The 16653-nt window shown below is 47.8% G+C and overlaps 1 protein-coding gene across 1 annotated transcript in view; it reads left to right on the forward strand.

Moving 5' to 3' along the window:
- The window catches only part of TET3 (tet methylcytosine dioxygenase 3), a 113006-nt gene that overhangs the window by 46420 nt on the left and 49933 nt on the right, over window positions 1-16653 (forward strand). Inside the window, 1 exon segment of the mRNA XM_058278929.1 lies at window positions 15520-16652. Within this exon segment, the coding sequence (XP_058134912.1) occupies window positions 15520-16652 (1133 nt within the window).

Raw genomic sequence — 16653 nt, forward strand, 5'->3', positions numbered from 1 at the left:
ATTCTTTCTCCCTCCTTCCACTCTAGAGGTAACCACGACCTCGAATTTTGTGTTTATCATTCCCTTGCTTTTTACAAATAGTTTAAATTACATATGTATGTATCCCTACACAATATATTTAATTTTTAATCCTCCCCCCCTAAGAGCTTTGTAGAATTGGTGAACATATGTAGTTTTTTGTGGTTTGCTTTTTTTTTTTTTTTAATTAGTATTGTTTCTGGGATTTATGCATGTTCCTGTGGCTCTTTGACTCACCCTTCTATATCATACTCTGTTGTTCATTCTGTGGTGCTGGGCACTTAGGATATTTCCATGTTTTTTTTGTGTGTATGAGTAAGACTGCTAAGAACATTTGTGTACATCTTCTGATGTATGTGTGCAGAGTTTCTCAAGAAGTGGAATTGCAGGACCAGAGGGAATGTGTATTTTCAACATCAAAAGAGAGTGGCAGTGGAGTGGGTATAACTGTGTTTGAGCGCTTGCTTCACATGTACGAGGCCTCGAGTTCAATCCCCAGTACCTCCTTTAAAAAAAAAAAAAGAGAGTGGCAGATCTTCCTAAAATGATTTTGTCCTGCAGTGGTATATAAAAAAGTTCCTGCACTTGCTGTTTTTCCTTTTTAAAGATTCATTTATTTATTTCTTTCTCTTCCCTTCCTCCACCACCTGTTGTCTGCTTTCTGTGTCCATTCGCTGTGTGTTGTTCTGTGCTTGCCTTCTTGTCAGCAGCACCAGGAATCTGTGTCTCTCTTTGTTGTGTCATCTTGCTGCATCAGCTCTCCCTGTGTGTGGCATCACTCCTAAGCAGGCTGTGCTTTTTTGTGTGGGGCGGCTCTCCATGCAGGGCGCACTCCTTGCGTGTGGGGTTCCCCTTCACGGGGGACACCCCTGCGTGGCACAGCTCTCCTTGTGCACATCAGCATTGAGCGTGGACCAGCTCATCACACGGGTCAGGAGGCTCAGGGTTTGAACCCTGGACCTCCCATATGGTAGGCAGATGCTCTTATCAGTTGAGCCAAATCTGCTTCCTCTGCACTTGGTATTAAACTAAAATACCCTTCATGGTGCTTACTATGTACCTGGTACATATGTGCTCTTCATCTATATTATTTGTTTAATTCTCATAACAACCCTATGAGGTACTGGGTTAATCCTCATTTTACAGATAAGGAAACTGAGGCACAGAGAGCTTAATTACTTTGTCAAGGCCATACATTTAGTAAGTGGTGGGGCAAGATTCTAATCTACACATTCTTGCTCTGAAAATTGGAATTTCACTGTGGTCTTATTTTGCGTTTCTCTCTTTACTAAAGAAGTTGAGTATTTTTTTGTACTTCTATTTCCCATTTTCTTTTCATAGAAGAAGAAATACTTTTTAAAACCTTTCCGTTACTGTTGGGGGCACTTAAGTGGTTTGTATTCCTTACTCTTAATGCATGTAACTTTTAAATTTCTTCTATTGCATCAGTTATTTTGTTCACATTTCCTGAAGTGAGACTAAGAGGATTTAGTGGTTGAAAATGGCTGTACTACAGGATTGCTGTGTGATCTTGAGAAATTTACTTATTTTCTCTGTGTTCAGTATCTTCTATGGAGGTTAGTCTTTCCTTGTAGGAATTTGTGGTAATTAATGAGATAAATGAAGGTGTAAGTTACTAGCACAACCCTCAGCCTCTCATGCGTTAGAGCCATGAGAGTTATGTAGAGCTGTTCTTGATTTGTCCTCTTCTCTTCCTTTCTTCCCTGAAAACACACTAATTATGATTGGGTCAGAGGGCATGAACAATTGTGGTCTTTTCTCTTCTGCCAGATACGATGGCTTCAGGGAATTAGGCCTCATTTCAACCTTATCCTGAGCATCACCCCAGCTTTTGGGAGAGCTGCGTATCTTTCCATTGTAGTAGGAAGAATTAGATTTTACAATGCTTTATTGATAATGTATAGAGGAAGCAGGCAGCCACGACCTACTCCTCAACTCCCTCAAGAACACCCTCTGCTAACACATGACAGTCTGAAGAAGTGGGACGCAGCCCCGTCCCCCAGGCTTGCTGCATTCAGAGAGGGTGAATTGAGATGTGGCAAGGACCCCAGCTGGCCACCACACACTCTTTCTCACTCTTGCAAAAATGGGCAGGTGTGCACATGCTCCAAAAGGATTCCCCTCAGTCTTTCCACACTCAGAGATTTGTTGCATCAGCAAATCTCTGGGGGGTGGGGGGGAATCCTCTTAAGAGATAAATAATTAATCTTTTCTAGACGGAATGTGCCATAAATACTACCCTTGTGCTATTAGAGAGAGTGGGGCCATCCATTTTGGGGGGAGGGGAGGAAGGAATTGGTCTCGTGAGAAGGGGGATGTGATCTGTTAAGATTGAGGAAGAAGGCGAAGCTGGGAAGTCCAAGCCCTTGAACAGCTGCGGGAGGAACAGAGGAGCCGAGCTGTTGGCGTGTGTGCTTGGGAAGGCTGGGTGGAGAAGGGGCACCACCGGTGTGGAGTCCCACCAGCGTTTGTTCTTGGAGATTCCACTCTCCCAGGCCGACCTGCCTCCAGGCCGCTAGCCTTTGTGGTGGTGGATATAGAACGGTGGTCCTGGCCGCCGGTTCCTTCTTGGCCACGTTTCTGCTCATATGGCGTGAAAGTGCTGACCGGCACTGAGCGGCCCTCCCGACTCCCTTCTCCTTCTCACTTCCCTTTCCTGTATGCTCTAAGACAGACTTTGTGGTCCGTGAGGACTTTGCTCTCCCAAGATAACAGTGGTTCTCCTTCCCTCCTCCCTTCTCTCTCCTTTGAGTGGAGAATTGCTGATCTGGCTTTGATCTATTGATCCTCCGGTGGTCAGGAAAGGCTGACACCTGGTGTCATTTCTGCACGTTTCACTGTGTTTTGGACCTCGTGAGCTGTTTGGAGGATTCCACCCTGCAGCCCTTCCTGGCCTCCAGGGGTTGCACTTGTGGGTGGGGAGGGCAGGCCACAGTGATGGGGGGAGGCAGCTGTGGCCGTTTGGGAGCATCACCCGGGACTTGTCCATAGAAGAGGGTGGAAGAGGACTCGAGTCCTGGCCAGGCAGGGAGCAGGGATGGATCCTACAGGGACTCTTGGCCCCTGAGCCGAGGCTTCTGGTGGTGATGCCGTATGTTCCCGTCACCGCTTCGTGACCAGGCACGGGGGCAGGTCTCTTGGCTCCACGAGGGCAGTCGCTGTGCCTGAGTAATGCTCACCCTTACTCTTCCAATAACTACTCCCTGCTGCCCCTAGTCAAGGGGAGCCTACCCCCAGCCTGGGGAAGACGGAGTCTAGGATGTGCTGGTGTCCTCTCCGTGATCTGCGAGGCAGCGGATGGGATGGGCCTGATACAGGTGGGGTGAGGGTCCCAGGGAGGGTAGGAAATGGGCAGTACGGAGGGGCAGCACCAGTGCCTCTGGTGGGCCTCTGTAGGGCAGATGGGGTGGGCTGCTCCTAGCTCAGCGGTCAGGTTCCTGAGTCCTTCTTTGCAAAGGCATCCCCACTGGCGATCGGCGCCCTTTGCAGACACCTACCTGTGTGCAGTGTGACAGGTGCCGTAATAGATCACTAACTCTTGAGAGAGTTCCCTCTGGAGGAAGAGGCAGCAGGTCTTCGTGGGCATGTACTGAGTATTACCTGCTGGGTTCTGAGACGTGACAGGGCTTCCTTGCCCCAAGGAGCCTAAAGTGCAGTTGATCATACATTGTCATGAAAAGATCCCCCAAAGAAGGTAGTGGCATGTGGCGATTGCATAGGATCTGGTACGTACCCGGTGGTGAACAGAGCTGGGTCAAGGAGATCTTTATCAGGAGGGGAGGGTGGCTGTGTGTAAAGACCTAGAGGCCAGAAGAGTGTGATTTAGGGAGGAAGGTTGAAAAAGCAGTTTGAACCAAACTGTTGAGTGCTTGTAAGGCCAGTGTGAAAGGTCTGAGCTTAGCTCCATGACATTGGGGAGTCCCTGAGGTTTCTCAGCAGTGGAATGTGTGGCGACGACATTTGGGGAGGACCACTGGGGTTGTTTGCTGGTAGATTGGATGAAGCCAGACTTGGTCTAACTGGGCTGGTTAACCTCTAAACGCTGCCTGGAGCCCCACCCCAGAGCGGCCACTGATCCCAAAAGGCCGGATCACGGGGCAGGGGCTCATGAGGAGGGGGCGGCCCTGGGTAGCTGGCAGCACCCGTCCTGCAGCCCCAGGGCCAATATCTGCCCACTCTTTCAGACCTTCACCTGTACTGGGACCTCTGGCAGCTCATTCTAGGGTAAATCCTTCTCTCTTGTTTACTTCTCCCCTTGATTGGATCCCTCCTTACAGATCATCGATGTGTTAAGTCTCTCTTGTTGTTAAAGAAAAGAATAAAAAATGTCCTCTCCATGTGCTCATCCCTAGATGATCACATTATTGCTCCTTTCTTCAGAATCCAGCTTTTCGTCAGCCTTACCATGGTCCTGGTTTGTGCCTCCAGCTTCTCTCTCCATCCTGCTGCAGCCAGGCTTCCTGCATTCCATTCTGTCCCATCTGTTTTGCTGAAATTTGCTACGATAATCCTATACCAGTCAGCTGTTGCTGCAAAAACAAATCCCTCTAAAACATAGCAGCCGAAAGCATCTGCGCCTAGTTCTGGGGTCAGCTGGGAGTTGGCTGTTCTCGGGGGACCTGGATCCTCCCCTGGGTGGGGCCTAGGTCTGCACCTGTGTGTTCTTTTGGGGACTTAGGGTGAAGGGCTGCAGCTTCCTGAGGCGTGTGTGCCCCTCCTGGCAGTGGGGGAGTGCACACGGGCAGACCTCCTCACACAGTGACATCCCACGTGACACGGTCTGAGCTTCTGCTCATGTCACACCTGCTTATCTCCCATTGATCAAAGTGTGGGTCCAGTGGGTGGGGCGGGAAATCCACTGGAGGTGGTGGGGAGCTGGGGAAATACTTTGAACAACACTCTACTGCATATCCTAATGGCAAATTCAGGGGAACTCTAGTCCTTTCTCTTTTTTCCCCCCCATTTTTTATTGTAGTGACATACATACAGACAACATAAAATTTCCCTTTTTAACCACTTTCAAGTATAAAGTGCAGTGATGTCAATTACATTCATCATGCTGTGCTACCATCACCACCAACCGTTACCGAAACTTTTCTGTGCTCCCCAAAGAGAGTCTCTGAACCCTTCAAGCGTTAACGCCCCTTCCCCATACGCTGCCCCTGGTAACCTGAAATGTCATCTCTGTCTATGAATTTGCGTATTCTCGTTATTTCCTATAAGTGAAATCATACAACAGCTGTCCACTTTGTGTCTGGCTTATTTCACGTAACATATCGTCGTCAGGGTTGATCCGGGGTGTCCCATGCTCACACGCACTAAACTTCGTTCTGTTTTATGTACGTACCACGTTTTGTTTGCCCATCCGTCAGCTGGTGGAGGCCTGGGTGGCTTCCACCTGTCGGCTGTTGTGAACACAGGTGGGCAAGGTCTGTCCTTCCTTTACTCTCTTCACCATGGTGTTTGACACGGGTTCCAGTCTGTCACGCGTTGGTGTTCTTTGGCGCGCTGCCCTTGACCCGCTCCTCTCGTTGTGTAGGGTCTTCTGCGCTGCCCCACCTCCCCTGCCACGTCCGGCATCCCCACATCTGTCTCTCCAGTCCAGGTCTCTCCTAAGAGCAAGGGCTCTGTCGTCAGCTCCTGGCTGGCATCTTGCTCTGGATTCCCACTGGCACCTGCAGCCCTAAATGTCCACCCCCGGAACCTCTTCCTCTGCTTCCACTGCAGACCTGCCTGCCTTACTCGGCTCTCTCAGGCTGGTGCTACCTTCCCCAGCCCCTGGGGCTCGAGACCTGGCAGCTGCTCTGGAGTCCTCTTTTTATCTCACTCCCTGCATTGAATCATTTATCTCCTTGACCATATTTCATCCGTTCTCTGCTGTTGTCTTACTTCAGGCCCTTCTTATCACTGATCTGGACAATTGCAGAAGTTTCCTAACTGGCCTTCAGGCCGCCAGCCTTGAGCGCTGTGGTCCCTGCTGCGCAGGGAACGTGAGTGTCCTGCCTGAAGTGTGAATTTGCTCTCTCTTGTGTTCAGGCAGTGATCCGTGCACCCCCCTCCCCACCCAAGCTCTAGGAGCTCTCTACACTCTACCCTGCTGGAGCCTCCAGGCCTTAGCATGTTCCTTTTATCCGGAGTTCCTCTGCCGTCCCCCTCTTCTAAAATACCTGTTGAGCCTCATCCCAAAGGCTACCTCAAAGTGACACCTTCCTTGATAGACACATGTCCATCTGCCCAGATAGAACTGACTCCCCCCAGCTGCCGCTGTGCCTCCGCAGGACCCTGTATAGGTTGCTTTCACAGCCCTGATTAAAGGCATTGGTTTCTAAGTCTGTCCCCCACTTCTACCTTATGAAGCATAGAGTCTTCTCCATTGTTACAAACCACCCCAAAACTTAGTGGCGTAAACAACAATCATTTTATTATACTCATGGATTCCAGCGACCAGGAATTCAGAAGGGACACAGCAGGGAGAGCTTCTCTCTGTTCCTTGACGCTTAGGGCCTCAGCTGGGGGAGCTCCAAAGCCAGGCTGGGATCACCGTGCTCGGCAGGTGATGCCAGCTGTTGGCAGGGATCTCGGCCGAGGCTGCCGGCTGGAACCCCTGCGCGGGGCCTCACCATGCGGCCCAGGGCTTCCTCACAGCATGGCACCTGTCTTCCCAGAGTGGGTTTCCCATGAGAACCAGGCAAGCTGTATTGCCTTTTGTGATCCAGCTTTGAGAGTCACGTCGTGTCACTTCCCTCATTGCCACAAGCTGCAGTGACCTCTGACACCCACTCTAATAACTTCTGATTCTCCTGGGGTTAGGTCACATGCCACAGGTCAAGGGCACAGTCCTCACCGGGTTGCCAGCCGTACAAGGGGTTGCTGCCACCCTTCAGGTTCAATAGTTTGCTAGAATGACTTACAGAACTCAGGAAAGTGCTATACTTAGGATCACAGTTTTGGTATAGAGAAGAGGATAGAAAGGGAAGAGACATACAGGGCAAGCCCTGGGAGGGTCCCTTGCAAAGTTTCTGTGCCCTCTCTGCATGGAGTCAAACCCTCCTGGCGTACTGGTGTGTGTTACCCATCAAGGACGCTTGTCCGATTGCTGTGTCCAGAGTTTTTATTACATGGGCCCGACTGGCTAACACACTGTTGGCTTGATCTCTGGCCCCCTACCTGAGGTCAGGCTGATAGGACATAGTTCAAAGCTCCAACGCCTACTTCTCTCTGGTGCGTGGTGAGTCCACTGGTAAGGCCGGCCTCTGCTTGGCATAAACTGCCAGGTGTGGTCTGGGCCCACCGTGAATAACAGAAGGCACTCCTATTGTGGGAAATTCCCCAAAGGCTTTTGAGGGTCTCTCCCAGGAACTCTGAAAAATGCAATCTGCTACAATACTTAGAACTTGATGCGTGCAGGTGGCATTGTTAAAATGGGAAGATTGAGGGGTGGACCGTGAGGGGAGAGCTTTGAAGTTGATGGCTGGGAATCTTGAGGGAGGGTGAGGAAAGGTCTGTGTGTGGGGGGTGGGGGCCTATGGGAGGAGATAGTTCTTTGCAGGATCCACTCCACTGTTGGGTTGAATGGTTAAAAAGTGTGTGCACACAAAATGACCCAGATGAGGAGCTGGGAGTGGAAAGAGGAGTTAGGAAGGAGAGGCTTGTGTAGAATCGTCTTGTGACTGGGCAAGCTGGAGGCCTGAAGAACGTGACTTCTGTGGTGGGGAAACTGGTGACTGGAGAACGCCGGCAGAAATTGGCAAGTTGGGGAGGGAGCATTCAGTTCTCTTTCAGACCAGCCTCTCTCCGTGGATGCCAGGGCTTGCAGCATGTTCCAGGGGTCGGAGCTAGCGGGAGCTCAGTTGAAAGGTCCAGACAAAAGGTAAATGTTTAGAAGCATCTTCATGGGGCTGTTTGCCGTAGCCAGAGGGGAAGGAGACTAGAGGGAGAAAGTGCAGAGGCTTTTAGAGTTGGGGTATGTCTGAGCATTTTTTTTCTTTCACTTTCTTCATCAACAAGGAGACCTTGGTCACATCTTTAAGCCAGTCTGTGCTCATTTACTCATCTTTAGGGACACTGATGACAGTTGAGTTTGTTTTTAAGATTAAATAAGATAAATGTGCCTGGACAGAATTTTTTCAAGTAATGCTTCCGTAATTTGTTAAGCTGCCTTTTGCCTGTTATTTTGTTTTCTGATAAAATAAACTTTATTTTGAAATAAAGTCAAGGGAAACTGTTCCCTAAATTGAGCCTAAGTCTTTCTCTGGGTTCACCTGTTTTCAAATTCCAACCCTTAAGGCCACTCAAAATGAGCCTAATTCTTTTCCCGAATGACCTTTAGATGTTTAAAGAGCCATCCTTTGTAAGGGTGAGATGTATGGAATGTGAATTATATCTCAATAAAGTTGTTTAAAAACAAAACAAAACCTAAAAAGGCAGACCAAGTTCTTCAGAGCCAGGGGGCCTGCTCCACTTCTGTTTTTGAGCTGTCCACTCTCTTTCCTCTGTGCCTCCGGAGGGAGTGGCCCCCGGGAACCCGGTGTCAGTGGGGCTGTGGGACAGAGCAGAGCTGCCACTCGTGCACAGTTCCTGTGCAGGTCAGAGCTGTGTTCGCAGACCTGAGTTAGTGCCCAGTAGGGCTCTGAGATCAGCTTGGAGCGTTGGAACCAGCATCCAAAAAAAATACAGTGTGTGTTCCCTTAGTAAGGAGAAGTATAGTTTTGCAACACTTGTTCTATATGTATGTAATGGATCACAGTGTAAACATATATCTTACTGTGGACTGTAGTCAAAAAGTTTGAAAAAAACCCGGGTTATATCCCTTTGAAGCTACTGCATCATGTTGTTACCAAGCAAAAGCAGGAGGTTCTCTGCTCAGTGGCGCTGGAATGACCAATTCCTGAGACACTGGGGTTTTAAACGGAGAAAGAATTTATTGCTAAGTGTCAAAGCAAGATCAGATGGTCTATTGGCCTAAAATACTTCTCAAACTGCAGTGATTCTGATAGTTTTATGGTATCCAAAGACAGGCAGGCTTATGCTAATGAGAATACTGCTGGAGATGAGGTTAGAAATGATCTGATTATTAAGCATGTGCAAGACTGATCACCTCACTAGTCATGGAAACTACTGCACATGCCAGGCAGGCCAATTTTGGTTAGATCTAGCTTTGTCTGTATTGCTAAGATAGTTTGGGAATTGGGGTGAGTTAGTTCTGGGCTGGCTCAAGTTCCATCACTAGTAAACCTTCAGGACAGTCTACTGATCTTACGACTTCAAAGTTGTAAAACAGGATGGGGTGGGGTACAAGCCGGCAGTAGTCATGAGGTTTTTATAATCACAAGATAAAGGTTATGTAGTTTCACAGTCATTATCAAAGATGAAGGCATCTAGGATCTAGTTCAGCAGGTTTCAGTAATTTCAGGTATTGACTTTTGGCTCTTCTACAACATATGGAAAGTAAAAAGGCATCTATATATAATGACTCCGTAATCATAATCAATTGTTAATTCTTAACTCTCAGCTACAATGTCATACTGAACATATCAGCAGTTAGCTCTTGGAGTCTTGCTCCACTGTTGCCGTTGTTACATGATTCTCCCATCTGTAATTTGCAGATGTGGTTTGGAGCCTAAGAACAGGCCCCTATTTTTACCCTAATTTTTTTTTTTTAGTCTTTCTTTTATCAGAGCAGTAGTAGTAGGTTTACAAAAAAAAAAAAAAAAAAAAATGCAGAAAATGGAGTTCCCATATTCCTTTTCAACTTTCCAGTCACAAAGTTGTGCCTCCATCACCATCATTCATTGCCAGACCTTTTCCATCACCCCAGACAAAAACTATGTATCCATTAGACGTTAACACCCCATACCTCTCCCCCACTCAGCCCCTGGTAAACTGGATTCTAGTTTCTGACATTAAGAATCTTCCCGGGAAGCGGACTTGGCCCCATGGATAGGATGTCCAGCTACCACATGGGAGGTCCACGGTTCAAACCCCGCCTCCTTGACCCGTGTGGAGCTGGCCCATGCGCAGTGCTGATGCGCGCAAGGAGTGCCCTGCCACGCAGAGGTGTCCCCCACGGAGGGGAGCCCCACGCACAAGGAGTGCGTCCCGTAAGGAGAGCTGCTGAGCGCAAAAGAAAGTGCAACCTGCCCAAGAATGGCAGCACACACACAGAGCTGATACAACAAGATGACGCAACAAAAAGAAACACAGATTCCTGGATAGGAGTGGTCACAGAAGAACACACAGTGAATGGACACAGAGAGCAGACAACTTGGGGAGGGAAGGGGAGAGAAATAAATAAAAAATAAATATAAAATTTTCCTATCCTGCTTATTTCATATAAATTTTCTATTTTTCCTTTTGTATCTGGCTTATTTTAATCAACATGATATCTTCATGGTTCATCCATGTTGTAGCATGTGTCAGAACTTCATTCCTTTTTATAGCCAAATAATATTCTATGTATATATCACATTGTATGTATATACCACGTTTATTTTTATCCATTCATCTGCTGATGGACATTTCTTTTGCTTCCATCTTTTGACAATTGTGAATATTTGGTGTGCAAATATCTGTTGGGGTGCCTGCTTTCAGTTCGTTTGTGTTATACTGAGATGGGATTGCTGGGTCGTATGGTAATTCCAAACTTACCTTTCTGAGGAAACTGCCAACCAATTCTCCATGGCGGCTGCACACTTTTTATTCCCATCAACAATGTACAAGTGTTCATATTTCTCTACAACCTCTCCAAAACTTACTTTCTTTTTATTAGTAGCCACTCTAGTGAGTGTGAGATGGTGTCTATTATGGTTTTGATTTATATTTTTTGGTAGCCAGTGACTATCTTTTCATGTATTTCTTGCCCATTATATATCTTCTATGGAGAATTCACTCTGTATAGAATCATGTCATCTGCAAATAAGTAAAGTTTTACTTCTTCTTTCCAATTTGCATGCCTTTTATTTCTTTTTCTTGCCTGATTGCTTTGGCAAGAACTTCCAGTACAATGTTGAATAACAGTGGTGACAGAGGGTACCCTTGTCTTGTACCTGATCTTAGGGGGAAAGCTTTTGGTCTTTCACCATTGAATGTGATATTAGCTCTGGGTTTTTCGTATATGCCCTTTATCATGTTTTAAGGATGTCTTGTTTTATTCCTAGTATTCTAAGTGTTTTTATCAGGAAGGGGAGCTGAATTTTCTCAAATGTGTTTTGTTGAGGATTTTTGCATCAATGTTCATGAGGGATATTGGTCTGTAATTTTCTTTCTTGTGATGTCTTTATCTGGCTTTGTTATTAGGCTGATGCTGATCTCATAGAATGAGTTGGGAAATGTTCCCTCCTCTTTGATCTTTTTTGATGAGTTTGGTATAAGTGTTGGTGTTTGTTCTTTATATGTTAGGTAGAATTCACCAGTGAAGTCATCTCCTCCTGGACTTTTCTTTGTTGGCAGGTTTGTGATTACTGATTCAATCTCTACTTGCTATTTTTCTATTGAGATCTTCTCTTTCTTCTTGGGTCAGTTTAGGTACTTATTGTGTTTCTAGGAATTTCATCTAGGTTATCTAATTTTTTGGTATACACTTGTTCATAGTATCCTCTTATAATTCTTTGGTTTGGTAGTAATGTCCCCCATTTCACTTTTGATTTTGTTTGCTTCCTCTTTTTTTCTTTGTCAGTCTCCCTAAGGGTTTGCCAATTTTATGGATCTTTTCAAAGAATCAACTTTGGGTTTCATTGATTTGCTCTGTTTTTAAATTCTCTTTCATTTATCTTTGTTCTCATTTTTATTTCCTTCCTTCTGCTCACTTTGAGTGTAGTTTGCTTTTCTTTTTCTATATCCTGAAGTTGAGAGGTTATCAACTTATTGACCTTTTAGCACTTGGTACTGTCAGTCAGCATAGCTTCTTTCCTCTTGTGTTCATCATCTTCCTACTTGATAATTGTGCCATCTGTATCTTTACTGATAAATTTGTCGAACCGGACAGTTCTCAGGACAGAGTCCTGTGGCTGACCACTAAAGCCTCTTCCCCCTCCAGGTTGCTGCATCGCGGGATTCCTTTTGAACACCGTCATTTAACCACTGGTGACCCAGCTCTCCCAGCCCGTAATTCTCAGGAGCAGGCCCTCCAAGGGATTGTTCTAGAATTGGGAAACTTGAGTATCTGCAGCCCGAGTTACAGATTGAAATGCCTGGAGTGCCTTCTCAGGGAACACAAATGAGCGAAGTAGCAGTTAATTCAAGGAGTTAATAAATAATCCCTGACCCCTGGTTTTGGTCTCAAGAAGGCAATGCAGAGTCGTGAAGCTGGGGGTGAACTGGAACAGTTCTGTTGTGTGTGACAGTGACTGCTCCGTTCTAGACAAATCTGCCAGGTAGACGTGTGGACCTCTGAGGAAATCTGGGTTTCATGAGAAATCTCTTGACGTTTTTAATGTTGTCAGAATAAACAGAACCCCTCACAATGTGTAGACCAGACAAAACAGGTCCTTAGCAGGTTTGGCCTGATAACTTCCCAGTTTGTGGCCTGCCAGCCACGATATGGCTGCTGTCCCAGCGGCCAGGTGACACAAAGTGGTGCGATGCAGTTGGGTGGTGATGGGTTGATGGCCTTGTGTTTGCGTGTGACTCCTGGTTCCTTAAGTTACTCATTCTGGAATCTTACCTGAGGCTGTTTTCAAATTCCGTGGAGTAAAAGTTGGGAGTGACACTTGCCCTTTTCTTCCCTCTTGATATACCGTCTCCTGATTGTAGGTTTCCTCCAGGATGGGGTGAGATCCCCTGGCCAGTAAACTAGAAGTTCACTTAATGTTTCTTAAAATCTCTGCACCCCTCCTGCCTCACCCCCTTTATAGCATGCCTCCTCTTCCCTTTCTCCCCTTTTGGTCTGAAGAGCATTTCCCTTTCCAGGATATTCAGAGGCTCAAGAACATGTGTAGCCCACCCTCATTCTTATTCATACACCAAAACTAACCTTTATATCCCTTTTTGTTGTCTTGACTATTTGGGGTAATTCTCAGCTTGTGCACCATTAGTCTTCCTGACACTGATTTTATAAATCCATGTTCCTTCTGTCTTTTATTCAGAAGCTTGTAAAATTTGGCCTCCCACAGGACTGATCCCAAATCCTAGCTTCCCACCACCACTTTGGAGTCATGATGCCCATGTATTATCGTTTTAGCCATCTGTTTGAAACAGATGTTCTACCTGAGAGGTTAATTTAGTTTTTTAAAATTTATATTTGGTAGAATTTAATACTTATTGAAAAGTTGCAAGAGTGGTGCTTGGCGCTCCCATATTATCCAAAATGTTTATATTTGCTTCATTTGTTTTGTCATTCTCTATGTGTGCTTAATAATATATGCATGTAATTTTTTTTGAACTATTTGAGATTGAGTTCAAGATCCTCTCTCCCTTTATCCCCAAATACTTCAGTGTGCATTTCCTAAGAACAAAGTCATTATCTTACATAGCCATAGTACAGAGATCAAAATACAGATTAAAATTGACATACTTACCATCCATATTCAAGTTTCATCATTTGTCCCAATAACGCACTCTATAGCTATATTTTTCCCTAGTCCATGATCATGGCTTTAGCTGTCCTGTCTCTTTAATCTCCTGTAATCTGGAAGACCCTTTGTGGACTTTGAAGTTTTGTTTTTAATTTTTTATTATGGTAACATATACGACTCAGAATTTTCCATTTTAACCACTTCCAAGTGTACAAGTCAGTGGCATTAATTACATTCACAATATTGTGCTACCATCACCAACATCCATTACCAAACCTTTTCATCAAATAACTATATCCATTAAGCAGTTAACTCCCCTTTCCCCTCCAACCCCAGCCCTCAGCCTTTGGAACCCAAACAGACTTTGGAGGGTTTGAAGAGGACATTCCTGTAATTCTCTAGAATGTCCTTCAATTTGGGTTTATCTGTTGTTTTCTCATGATTAGATTCACGTTATTCATTTGGTAAATTCTGAGCTAAGTTAATCCTTTCTGGTGTCCTATCAAGGAGCATCTGATGTTGGTTGGCCCATAGCAGTGATAACGGTAAGATAATGCTGATCCTTTGGTTAACGTTTCCACCAGATTTCTCCACTATAAAGTTACTACTGTATTGTAATTTAGCAATTTGTGAGGGGATGATTTGAGATCATGTAAATATCCTGTTCCTCATCAAGCTTGCACCCACAAGTTGGAGCATCCATTGATGACTTTCTAAGTCCAGCTACCTTCCTTCTTTCTTTCTTTCTCTTCCTCCCTCCCTCCCTCTTTTGTCGGCATTCTACTGTGAGGAAGAGCTTTACCTTTCTGAGGGACTAATCTTATCAACTCAATCGCACATGTTTGAGTTGACCTTTAAAAGAATTTTTTTTTTTAAATGAGGGAAGTTGTGCGTTTACAGAAAAGCCATGCATAAAATACAGAGTTCCCGTATAGCTCCCTATTATTAACACTTTGATTTAGTGTGATATATTTGTTACAATTCATGAAAAAATATCTTTTACTTGTACTGTTATACTATAATTGCAATATTAATTATAGTTCATCGTTTACAGTAGTTTCACTGTTATATGGTCCTGTGTTTTTTGTTTTTAAGTTTTTATTCTACTTGCAGATATGCAACCTAAGATTTCCTCTTTGTACCACATTTACCTACATAACTCGGTGCTGCATAGTAACTTTTAATCTGCCATGCTAGGGCCCTCCTGGTACCTTCCTCTCCTTCTGTCGTCTTTTGCATGCTCTTGTGGACACCAGGTGTCCAGTGGTGGTTCCTGGGCCTGGGGAGAGGCCTGGACCTTTCCCCAAGCAGCGCGTCACTGGGACTCTCCCTTGCCACGGGGCTGAATGCGCAGTGACCAGCTCACCTGGGCCTCTGCCCGGCCTGGGGCTGCGAGTGAATGGCGCCAGGCCTCTGAGCTCAGCCTGGGCTTCTGTGAGCACAGTAGCGGGAGGAGAAAAGAAATGTAGGTTCCTTCCTGCTGGGAGGCTACGCCTGACCCTGGTTTGTTCATCAGACCTGCTCTCTCCTAACCCTGCACTTCGACACGTCACATGATGACGTGGCGGCTTCCTTACATTGATCAGCTTTCTTTCCCTCCTACCAAAGCACAATAGAAGCATGACCCTGGTGTCATTCTGGTCATTGCGAGTTGAAGGACCATTTATGGTTCCTTAACAAACGGCTTAGCCTCATGGGGTCCCCGTCCAGATCGTCAGCCTGATGCTCGAAAGGGGTCTGTGAATGTCCAGAACGCTACGTGAGGGTCTCTTAAGGATCTGCCTTTCCAGTGCTCCTGGGGAAGCAAACTGGGGAAAGGAGAGGTGGGGAGAGAAACTGAAGTTTAGGAAGTTGTACCAGAAATTGAGAGAGGATTTGCAGGAAAAGTGGGGTTTGAGCAGCGTGGAGCAGGGAACGCGTTTCCGATGTCGTTGCTCATCTCTCCCCCTTTTTCTCTCTCTCTCTTCAGACATGCTCAGAACTCAGCCCAGTTAATGGACCTGTTCCAGGTCCGATGGACTCAGGGCCGGTGTACCATGGAGCCTCGCGGCAGCTAAGCGCCTCAGGGGCGCCTGTCAATGGTGCTAGAGAGCCCGCGGGGCCCGGTCTCCTGGGGGCTGGGGGCCCCTGGCGGGCGGACCCGAAGCCCGACTGGGACGCGGCCCCAGGCCCAGCTCACGCCGCCCGCCTGGAAGATGCCCACGACCTGGTGGCCTTTTCGGCCGTGGCCGAAGCCGTGTCCTCTTACGGGGCCCTTAGCACCCGGCTCTACGAAACCTTCAACCGTGAGATGAGCGGTGAGGCCGGGGACGCCAGCAGGGGACCCCGGCCGGGGCCCGAGGGCTGCCCCGTGGGCGGCGAAGACCTCGACACGCTGCAGACGGCCCTGGCCCTGGCGCGGCACGGCATGAAACCGCCCAACTGCACCTGCGACGGCCCGGAGTGCCCTGACTACCTCGAGTGGCTGGAGGGGAAGATCAAGTCGGCTGCGGTGGTGGTGGAGGGCGGGGAAGAGCCGCCCCGGCCCCCGGGCACCCTGCCCCCCGGGGAGGCCGGCCTCCCCACGCCCAGCGCCAGGCCCCTCCTCGGTGGTGAGGTGCCCCGGGTGCCGCCCCCGGAGGGCCTGCCCCTGTCGCAGAGCGCCCTGAGCATCGCCAAGGAGAAGAACATCAGCCTGCAGACGGCCATAGCCATCGAGGCGCTCACGCAGCTCTCGTCTGCGCTGCCCCAGCCGGCTCACCCCGCCTCCCAGGCGCCGTGCCCCCTGCCCGAGGCCTTGTCCCCTCCCGCCCCTTTCAGGTCTGCCCAGTCCTACCTCCGGACTCCCCCGTGGCCTGCGGTCCCCGCTGAAGAGCCCCCGTCCTTCGCCCCCGACAGCCCTGCCTTCCCCCCGCCGACGCCTAGAACTGAGTTTCCCGATGCCTGGGTCACCGACACCCCACCAGCAACCCCCCGGGGCTCCTGGCCCCTGCCTCGCCCGAGCCCCGATCCCATGGCCGAACTGGAGCAGCTGTTGGGCAGCGCCAGTGACTACATCCAGTCAGTGTTCAAGCGGCCCGAGGCCCTGCCCACCAAGCCCAAGGTCAAGGTCGAGCCCCCCCCT

This window comes from Dasypus novemcinctus, chromosome 17 (genome assembly GCF_030445035.2).
Source record: "Dasypus novemcinctus isolate mDasNov1 chromosome 17, mDasNov1.1.hap2, whole genome shotgun sequence".
NCBI classification, from domain to species: Eukaryota; Metazoa; Chordata; class Mammalia; order Cingulata; family Dasypodidae; genus Dasypus; species Dasypus novemcinctus.